The following is a 10,787-nucleotide window of genomic DNA, read 5'->3' as shown; positions in this document are numbered from 1 at the left end:
TTCAAGTTGGATTTACTTGGTCAACACGTGCCAGTTAACAAATATTTGAGGAAATTCTATATAATTATTCTGAGTAGTTTCTAAATTTATGTCATGATTTTAACTACTTAACTACGTGTAGAAAAAAGACATCTTTTAAATTTTGATTTCCACTTACACAGCTATTTTTAGATGCTGCAATTTAAATTTGGACTTTGAAAATATATTTCAACTTCATTAATAACTCTTCACAACAAAGGTCGTTAGATGACTTCACATATTAAAAAAAGATCTCTTATCAAATAAATGAACAGGTAGGTAGAGAACAGATGTGAACACAAAACATGTGAATGATTCTACTTTTTCCCTTGCTCCTACTCACATGTTGGGTCTATTTCCCAGTGCTGAATGATCCATGTTAAAAAAGAATTAAACTTTTAGATTTTAATGGGTTTGAAGTTTTCCAACAGTTATTCAACATCATGCTTTTATGAGGGATGAGGGTAGGATACCAAAGACATCAGTGGCAAATAAATTACAATACATGTAACATATGCTTGACTATATTCTTTCAAAAAAGGGCAACTGCATCAAATTTTTGGATACTAAATATTTAATGAGTAATAAACCCACTATCTTAAACAGACTAATTTATTAGATAACTGGATTTGTTTCTTTGCCTACCTAATATACAAGTTGCACATTGTCAAAACAGATTATTCTAAGACATGCCTTAGGAAAGTAATTTTGTACTTAGAACAAGCTTCAGAATGACTTCTCTTTTGGGGTAAAGATGTATACTACATAAATATATTTCTCTCCTGAATGAATTTCTGCCCAGTAACTATATACCCTGGCTGGGGGCATTCACTCACTGCACCATGTTCTATACAAGTTCCAACATACAAATCTGCTTATGTGATGTCCTTTCTTAAATGACTATTTGTTCTCATCCCCTTAGATCATGAGCTCACATTTCAGAACTGTCCACCTCTCACAGGTACAATCTTCAAACTAAAATGTTCTTCATAACACTGCTGTTTGGGAAGGTTACATCTAAACATGGTTAGAGTAACATGACTACTTATTTTGAAGAAATGAAACACATAATGGATATAAATTTGTTGACATATAGCAAAATGAATCTTTTTCTTATTTGGACCAGCCTTTGATGACTTTGTAGTAGGAGAGAGTTTGGGGTCTCTCTGTCGTACTTGACCTCTCTGTGCTGATTTTCCTCATCTAGTTCTAATTCTGATATTCTACCAATCTCATGTTAGTTTTGCCTAAAGTAGAACTGGATATATCAGAATAAAGCATCTGTTCTGTCTTACAAAGACCACAATGTAAAAGAATTCTGAACGGTATTAGGCTAGAATACAAGATAAAGTATAATCAGAAGCCTAATGTGAACAACATTAATGAGTAGAATATATATTTCAACTAAATTTCAATTATATTTTAATTACATTTCAATTAAATCTCAACCAATTTTCTCAGTCTTTTGTTCTTCAGTAACTGCTACAAACTAATTTAAGTTGGCCTGGTATATAACTTAAATATGATAGAAAAATAAACTCACTTGACAGCAGTAGTCAACTACATGACTAAGGATTATTTCTTCTTACTCAGCTCCTAGCTTTAGCCCCTGCCTCCTTGTCAGACATCGGGGATAGAGGGTAACATAATGTGAAAATGAATTTAGCACTAAACTCTGGAGGCCAGACTCACTTTCTCCCTTGAAGAACAGAACACATGGGAAGAGGTTTAAAATATCCCTAAATCCCCATACATAACAAAGTTCCACCTGTCTTAAAACTGGAGACATTAAGTGCCTCTACACTAAGGCTATCTGCTGTGATATTTACTGAGATCAATATGTACACTTTTGGGGTGGTGCTTTTGTTTGTTTTGGTGAGTACTGCTCATGTCCTCTAACTTACTCATCTCCTTCAAACACCAACTCGAAAAAAGAATGCGATCTTAAAAACAAAGCGTATTAAATTAAAACACATTTTAAGCTGAAGACATACTATATAAAGTGCATCAACCAAGTTCTCTGAAGTCTTAACAAGAAGGGTCAATGATGTTTATATACATTTACAAAAAAGTGTTTTAACAATTTAAGACTCTAAATTGTTTAATTGTTTAAGAGTTTGTCACTTTCATTCCTAGCTCTTACCTGGAAGGAGTTCATAAAATGGATCTTTAGAAGTTGTCAATGATAGAAACCAAAACTTTAAAAAACTTACTTATTTTCTAATATTCAAAAACTAATATTTTTAGTTTGCCAAGTTAAAACTCCAGAATTCCTTTTCTCCAGTAATGGTATCCTTACCAATGGAAAAGAACTAATATTTTTTATGTTGGTATGATTATAAATGAGCCCCCAGACAACAAAAGCCGGCCTCACATTAGTTGTACCATCTATACTGTAAATTATATCAGCTTAAGTAGAGGGTCTTGCTCCTTTTAATTTTTATATTAATTTTCCCTAAGTCACTCTATTTGATGACTATTCTCATTAAAATCAGTATAGCTGTGCTCACGAGGTTTATCACTGCTTTTAATTTAAATACCCTCTGTTTTCTAGATAGTAAAACCAAAAGTTTCATTTTATAAATTTCAGACAAGCTTTTCTTCAGTGCAAACATCCTGAAACAGCACAAAGTCATTCAGCTATTCAGAGGATGAAGTCAGTTTATGTAGTGCTTAAAGTAGAATCCCAGATATTCTGGAATGGAAATAGCCCATGTGAGAGGACAGTACATTTTTGTCCTTAAGGGCTAATGATCATCTTCAGTGAGTGAAGATTATTTTGTCTCAAATCACAGATAAAATATTTTTAGCTTTACTTTACAGGTACTTCTGAAGTTGTTAACAGGAGCTAGTCTTTCACTGAGGCATGTAGCCACCTCGTCTTACAGTCTGTGGTAAGTAACTTTTAGGCATTCCTTCATCAATTGCAGCCTCCATCCCAACTGTTTCAAATCTCTCTACTTGTCCCTCAGTGCCTGGACCAAAAGCATCTGTTGCAGAAACTTCCTGAAACATTTTCATTTGCCCAGATCCATAGGGCTGTGAAATACAATCTGAAATCTGCTGCTGTTTAAGTCTAACAAAATCTTCATTGACTGATGAAACTTGCTTTGACCTTTCAAAATGTGAAATATCTGGACTGGTTTCGTGTTGACTACAGTTTTGTTTGAAATACTGTTGTCTGGGTAAAATGCCATCACTTCCATCTACATTATCTACTAGCTGTAGCTCTTCTGGCCGCTCTTCAGAATCTAACAAGGGCTGGGTGGACTCGGACCGTGAGAAGACTTGGACCGATGGTACCTGGTGTCTGTAGCCACTGTGTACCACAGTGGAATACTGGACAGTGCTTGAAGTGTTCTGTGCAGATTCATTTTCATCACTGCTGGAAATGCTTGGCCTAGAAGATGACATGCACGAAGACCCTCCAATACCACTACTGTGTCCTTCAGTATTAATTTTTTCCTTCTTGAATATGTCCAATGATTTCAAATCTTCTGGAAAAGGTTTTTTGTCATTTGCTTCTATTTCCACAACACTTACATCAGTGAAATTTCCATCTGGATACATTTGATCTTTTGAATTAAAATGCTTAAAAGAGAGAAAACAGATTATTTACCTACAGTGCATGTTCATTTACAAAAGCTAGAATAATTATTATATATATAATATTATATATTAATTAAAGCCACAGAGCTAATAATGCGTAATTTCTCAGTAATGGTGCACAGATAATCTCTGACTAAATAAATCACTGCCAACTATCTGAAGCATGGATATCATGAAATGATTCCAAAAATAAAAAATTAGGCTGTATTTCCTCAGAATTCCAAGTCAGTATTGTTGGTGTTACTGTTTCTAGACCTTCAGTTTATTAAAATGTGTTTCATGCCTAGACTAGGCACCCTAGGATTAACTGGATAGAAAAATGAGGAAACATTAAGAACAACCAAACTCAAATGACTCAAGTTTCACAGGATATATAGTACGCAACATACTTCAACCTGTAAATATAAAATTCAAGGAATTTAGTGCAAGTTTCCAGAAGTTACTAGTGTTAAAATGGTTACCTTAAATCTGATTTTAATGTACAATCTAAAATGCTTGCCTTACAACAGAATTATCACAAAACTATTAAAAACACTAAGATTACAACATAAAAATTCAATCAAATAGTTTAAATGTATACTATATAGAATTAGGAATATAAGAACAAATAGGCTATGGTGATAATAAACTCCTGAAAATAAACTTCCAGATGCATAAGTATTATTTTAAATTGACCAAACAATTCTCATTTAGGTACTATTTTATTTTCATCCAGTCTGATTATCTTTGTGCTTGAACTCGACAAATATATCCTATGCTGTAGGCCACAGTGGAAGTCCTCACAAATATACCCAAATAAGCTTCTGTATTATAAGGAAGTGAGAAACATTTTATCTTACCCTTGGTGGTGTGTGAGGGGACCACTGAGCTATATGACTCTTTGAAGGATCTGGTACATTAGGCCAGATGTGTTTTTTAATTCTGGAGGGAAAAGAAATATGGCATATGCAGAATCACATGTAAGAAACAATGAATAGTCCCTATTTCTAAACATGATTGTTTAAAAAATCTTAAGAATCAAACCAAACAAAAAATACATACTATACCCCAAAGCTAACAAAAACATTATTTTTCTTATAACCAACAGAAAAACTTACCCCTTATCCTTAAGGAAAAACTGTTTACAAGACTAAAGCTGGTAATCAGTATTCAATTTTTTAAAAATCGCTAAAATCAAATTCTGCAATAAAAACTACTGAAAACTGTTGGCCAGGTCACAAAACATTGTGGAACATTACCTCCCCCAAACAAAACCCCCCCCAAATGTTCAATTTCCAACTAGAAGAATCCAGATAATGAATCAATTTCAACACTGGTACCAGATTTGATTTTTTTCACAAGGAAAAAAAGGCTAACAATATTAAAGATACCAAATTCAGGATATACCCCATCATCGAAAACCTATTTACATATGTTTACCTTAATATAGTTCCTAGCTCAACGTTAGAGGTCAAAAGTGTACTTAAGTATACAGGAAGTGAGTCATCTCGAGAATCAGTTCAAATAAAAAAGTAAAGATGAGTAATAAGATCCTAACAGACTGACTCTCCTGCAGGAAACCACTGTAAAATCTGGACAGTATGTTTTTTCATAATTAAAAAACATACTGGATAAATTCTACTACCTAGTCTTAAAACTTAGTGTAGAGCTATAGTAATCAAGACAATGTGGTTCAGCAGGAATAAACATATACATCAATGGAACAGGATTAGCATCCACAAACAGGTCCAGGCTTATATGGCTGATTTTGGCAAAGGTACAAGCGAATTCAATAGGAAAGATAGTCTTTTCAATAAATGATGCTGGAAAGACTAGATAATCTATGGGAAAAAACTTTTATCCTGATCTTATACCATGCAAAGAAACTTTTCCTAAAGAGATCACAGAACAGAATTATTGGATAATGATTAAACTTCTAGAAGAAAATACAGGAGAACATATTTGTGACACTGGGTTATGCAAAGATTTCATTACAGGACATAAAAATCAAGAACCATTAAAAAAAACACACTAATAAAATGGACCTGATCAAAATTAAGTCAAACTACCTAATTTTAAAAATGGGCCAAAGATTTCAAAAGACACATCACAAAAGGAGATATATAAGTAGCACATGAAAAGATCTATTACTAGCTATCAGGGAAACAGTTACAACCACACCAAAACAGCATACAAACTCATGAAAAAGAAGAGCAAAAATTAAAAACACTGACAATACCAAGTACTGGGGATAATATGGAACAAAAGAGAACTCTCATATTGCCAATGGGAATACAAGATAATGGTACAGCCACTTTGAAAAACAGTTTGACAGTTTCCTATAAATATGTACTTACCATATGATCCAGCAATCTCAATACTAGGTATTTACTCAACATAAATGAAAATACATGCCCACACAAAGATGTGAATGCGAATGTTCACAGCAACATTATTCATAATAGCCAAAAATCAAAGAAACAACTTTAACTTTCATAAGAGATATATGGGTAAACAAATTTTGAAATTTCTATAATATAGAATACTATTCAGCAATGAAAAGGTGAAAACAGTAGTATATGCAACGTGAATCTAAAAAATATGTCAAGCAAAAGACATCCATAAGATTACATGCTGTTTGATTCTATATATGTGAAATCTAGAAAAGACAAAACTATAACCTCGGAAAGTAGATTAGTGATTGCTGGGACCAGAGGGAGAGGAGAAACTACAAAACAGAATGAAGCAACTTTTTAGGGTGATAGAAATGTTCTTTATCTTGAGTGTGGTGGTAGCTATACATCTGTATACAGTTATGACAATTCAACTGTACACTTAAAATGGATAAATGTTATTATATGTAAATTATAGATCAATAAAAGCAAGGGAAATGCAAAAATATGAGTAAGGGTACTTACAGGTCTCGCTTATTAAAGCAGAACAATACTCCCAAAAGGGTTGTCAATAGGAATGCTAAACACACAGGCACGACTATAGCTTCAATTTCTCCTTGAGCTAAAAACCAGAAATGGGTAAAAAGGAAAATTGTTGACACACATGCTAAAGAGAAATAATGCAACTTTCCAACCATATTACTGTTAAAAAGATGAAATACTATCCTAATTTGTTTTTACAACCTTTTCAAACTTAAAGGTGTTTCTCTCCCCGACTCTCTCCCCCTTGGTAAATTGTATCATAGCTATTTATGCCTAACTTAGTAATCTGACCACATAGTATGCAATAAGATATATGTTGACTACGGCAATAAACTGATTATTTCAGTTCACTGAATAGATACTCTACCTGGCTAAAAACTTTCAAACCTATTTATTACATTTATGATCTGTACTCAGTAGAATCTTAGCAAAAGCTTATCTCTGAGTTCTACGAGTATTGGGTAGAACTTGAAAAACTTTAAAGAATCATAACTGAACTGCTAAGTGTAACCTTCTACAAATATTAAAAATAGAAAATTCAGACTGGAGATTTGGGATTGGCAAATGCACACTGTGGTATATGGAATAACTGGCCAATGGGGACCTCCATACGTATAGCACAAGGACCTCTACCTTATATCCTGTTGATAATTTCTACAGGAAAAGAATCTGAAAAAGAAAGGATGTGTGTGTATGTATAACTGAATCACTTTGCTGTTCAGCAGAAATTATCACACTGTAAATCAACTATACTTCAATAAAACTTTAAAAAATGGGAGTTCCCATCAGTGTGGCGCAGTGGTTAACGAATCTGACTAGGAACCATGAGGTTGCGGGTTCGATCCCTGGCCTTACTCAATGGGTTAAGGATCTGGCATTGCCGTGACCTGTGGTGTAATTGCAGATGTGGCTCAGATCCCGCGTTGCTGTGGCTGTGGTGTAGGCCTGTGGCTATAGCTCTGATTAGACCCCTAGCCTGGGAACCTCCATATGCCATGAGAGCGGCCCAAGAAATGGCAAAAAGACAAAAAACAAACAAACAAACAAACAAAACTTTAAAAAATGAATTAGGGAAGTTCCCTGGTGGCTCAGTGGGTTAAGGATCCAGTGTTGTCACTGCAGCAGCAGCAGCTCAAGTTTGAACCCTAATCCCTCGAACTTCTGCAGGTGCGGCCAAAAAAAAAAAAAAAAACAAAAAACCTTTAAAAAAGGAAAATTCAGGCTAAATTTTTAATAGTTATTAACTATTTTCAAAAAGATATATTTGATATAGGGCTAAGAATTTTAGGAGAATCTTAACAGTCACAGTAGCTGCAGAAGTAGGAATATTTTTAAAAAGCAACAAGCCTAAGATTCCTAAATACCACATGAATCCCTATCTTCATTTAAAATAGGGCTTATTAAGTGAATCATTAATTGGGACAATTTATATCAGAGATATTTCTTTTTTTTTTGTCTTTTGTTGTTGTTATTGTTGTTGTTGTTGCTATTTCTTGGGCCGCTCCCGCGCGGCATATGGAGGTTCCCAGGCTAGGGGTCGAATTGGAGCTGTAGCCACCGGCCCACGCCAGAGCCACAGCAACGCGGGATCCGAGCCGCGTCTGCAACCTACACCACAGCTCACGGCAACGCCGGATCGTTAACCCACTGAGCAAGGGCAGGGACCGAACCCACAACCTCATGGTTCCTAGTCGGATTCGTTAACCACTGCACCACGACGGGAACTCCCTATATCAGAGATATTTCTAATGATTTATCTTATGGTTGTTTCCAGTTAACTCTTCCACACATACACCCCCTTTTTTTAATGGCCACACCTCCAGCATATGGAAGTTCCTGGGTTAGGGGATGAATTGGAGCTGCAGCTTCCAGCCTATGCCACAGCCACAGCAATGCTGGATCTGAGCCACATCTGCAATCTACACAACAGCTTGCAGCAACACTGGTTCCTTAACCCACTGAGCAAGGCAAGGGATCGAACCCACTTTCTCATGGACACTATGTCAGGTCCTTAACCCTCTGAGCTACAAGAGGAACTCCTCCACCCCCTTTATTAGTCTTTTATAGTAAAAATGTATGAAAGTAGTGCTGCACTCATGCACTATTCACTTAGTCTTCTCTTTCCACCATACATATCCCTTTCTAAGTAACTTTACATCCTACAAAACCTAATAGGAACCAAGAAATCAGACCAATGCTGGGGAATAAACTATAGGTTTGAAAGTATTAATTTTTGAATGCCAAGGTTCTCTTATACATGTCAAATCAAATTCATGCAGAACTTTTCCTTCATTGGTGCTGAACTTGTGCTTACTACATACATTTACATGCCTTGAGCCTTTGCTCAGGCTGCTCTAAGATGCCTTCTTCCTATCTGCCTATATCTAAACTTACAGGCTCAAGTACTGTCTCCTTCCCAAAATCTCTGAAGGTGAAACCCTCCTGTTACTGGTACCTGTAAACTTCTGCTCTATTTACAATGTACATGGCTTTCCTTTGTTTAATTTACTTATGTTCTATTTCTCCAACCAGGCTTTAAGGTCCTTGGGAGCAATGCCCATGCCATGTGAAGAAGCCATAATGGATCCATAAAACAATAGACAAGTCAGATGAAAATGTAGATGATGAATTAACACTAATTAAGTATGATAGAAAAGATTAGAAGGATATACAAAATATGCTAAGAGATTATTTTGGATGAGGGATTAGGGTGATTTTCTTCCTCTTCATATTTTACTGTATAGCCTAAATTCCTTATCATGAACATCACTTTTATAGTCAGGATATTTTAAAAGTTTATTAGTTTATTATTTTTATTTTTCTAAAGATTATGACATAGTTTTATTTCAATTACTTAAATAATTGAAAGGTATTCCCTCCATTTTAGGGAAGTTTGCATTAAGCCATTTTGCTTCCACAAAAGCCTTATATTAGTACCTGTTTTTACTAAAGGAAATAAATTTAAGAAAAAAGGCTTGTTATTGTCCTAATGTACTTCTTTTGTGAAAGCAAACTGATTTAATACAAACTTTCCAAAAGCAGGGGATACTCTTTGCTCTATACAATTTTGGCTTATGTAAAGTTTCATAGGAATGCTCTACTTGGGGATAGGGGCTGAAACCTGTATTTGTTACATTTATATTCTACAAACAGACATCACAAATCTTATCTCACAGGCTATATCCATTACTGGCCATCACAGCAAAGCTCAGGACCTTTTAATATCTACCTTATATAGTCACTTATTACTTGTTCATTTGGCAATCATTCAACCAACAAGAAATGTGGAACTTACTATTTATCATTCACTGTGCTGGTACTTGGGTGTGGGGTTACAAATACAATAAAATAAGGTAATTTCTATCTATAGTGATTCAAAATGTAGTAGTAATAACCAAGAATACAGTTTATTTAGGTCTGCTTTAAGGAGGCTACAGGAGTAGCTAAAACAAGAAAAGGTTTAGGGCAGTGTAGTGGGAAAAGACACAAAGGTGGGGAAAATGATAAGAAGTTTATGGTCACAGAAAGAGATTATTGAAAGGGCATGTTCAAGCAGAAATTAGAAGGTATGATTAACTGGACTTGATACTTGATTCGTGTAAGTGAAAAAGATATGAAGAAATTTACTACAACTGCATCTAAATCTCTAGTTTGGCAAAGAGCTGGATGGTTGTGCTATGTAACAAAGAAAGAGAAATGTACTTGGGAAGGAAAGAGAGGATGGCCGAAGTCACAGACAGGAATCTGTACAGGCAGGTAAGAAAATAGGGCCAAGAACAGAGCTCTGGAATATAAAACATTTAAAAGAGTAGAAAAGGAGACCAAGAAGAAAGTACCAGAGAGGGAGAAGACTCAGGAGAGTGCTATTAAAAAAACAAACAAAGGGAAGAGACAATTTCAAGGATGAACAGAATGAATATACCAAAGAGTCAAATGCTGGGAAACAGAAAAAAAGATAACTAAAAAGCATGCATTCATTGAATAGGACAACTAAGAGGTCTTCCCTGAGTGACACTAGAGAGGTTTTAGTGGAGTTATGAGTGGAAAGCCTGGTTTCAGCAGCTTAAAGACTGAGCTGGAGGTCTGGAAATGAGACTGCAAGGGGAAACTAGTCTTTCTGGCAACCTGCCTATAAAAGGAAGAACAAGAGAAGTAAGAAACTGCGTCTAAGCTTTGCCAGTGAAAAAAAATGAACCCATTTAGAAAGATATACAAACCCTTTGGGATTCATAGAATATAAGTGAA

At 35.1% G+C, this 10,787-nt stretch overlaps 1 protein-coding gene across 3 annotated transcripts in view; it reads right to left on the bottom strand.

The window, feature by feature from the left end:
* Nucleotides 1–408: 408 nt before the first annotated feature.
* Nucleotides 409–10,787, bottom strand: part of IL6ST (interleukin 6 cytokine family signal transducer) — a 48,135-nt gene continuing 37,756 nt past the window's right edge. For all 3 annotated transcript variants that reach the window (XM_047758651.1, XM_047758573.1, XM_047758731.1), the window contains 3 exons: nucleotides 6,525–6,621; nucleotides 4,467–4,548; nucleotides 409–3,609 (listed from right to left, as the gene is read on the bottom strand). In XM_047758651.1, the coding sequence (XP_047614607.1) occupies nucleotides 2,875–3,609; nucleotides 4,467–4,548; nucleotides 6,525–6,621 (914 nt within the window). In that variant the 3' untranslated portion in view covers nucleotides 409–2,874. The remainder of the gene's footprint in view (nucleotides 3,610–4,466; nucleotides 4,549–6,524; nucleotides 6,622–10,787) is intronic.

Source organism: Phacochoerus africanus, chromosome 1 (genome assembly GCF_016906955.1).
Source record: "Phacochoerus africanus isolate WHEZ1 chromosome 1, ROS_Pafr_v1, whole genome shotgun sequence".
Taxonomy (NCBI): domain Eukaryota; kingdom Metazoa; phylum Chordata; class Mammalia; order Artiodactyla; family Suidae; genus Phacochoerus; species Phacochoerus africanus.
This window is presented reverse-complemented; position numbering and strand designations above follow the sequence as displayed.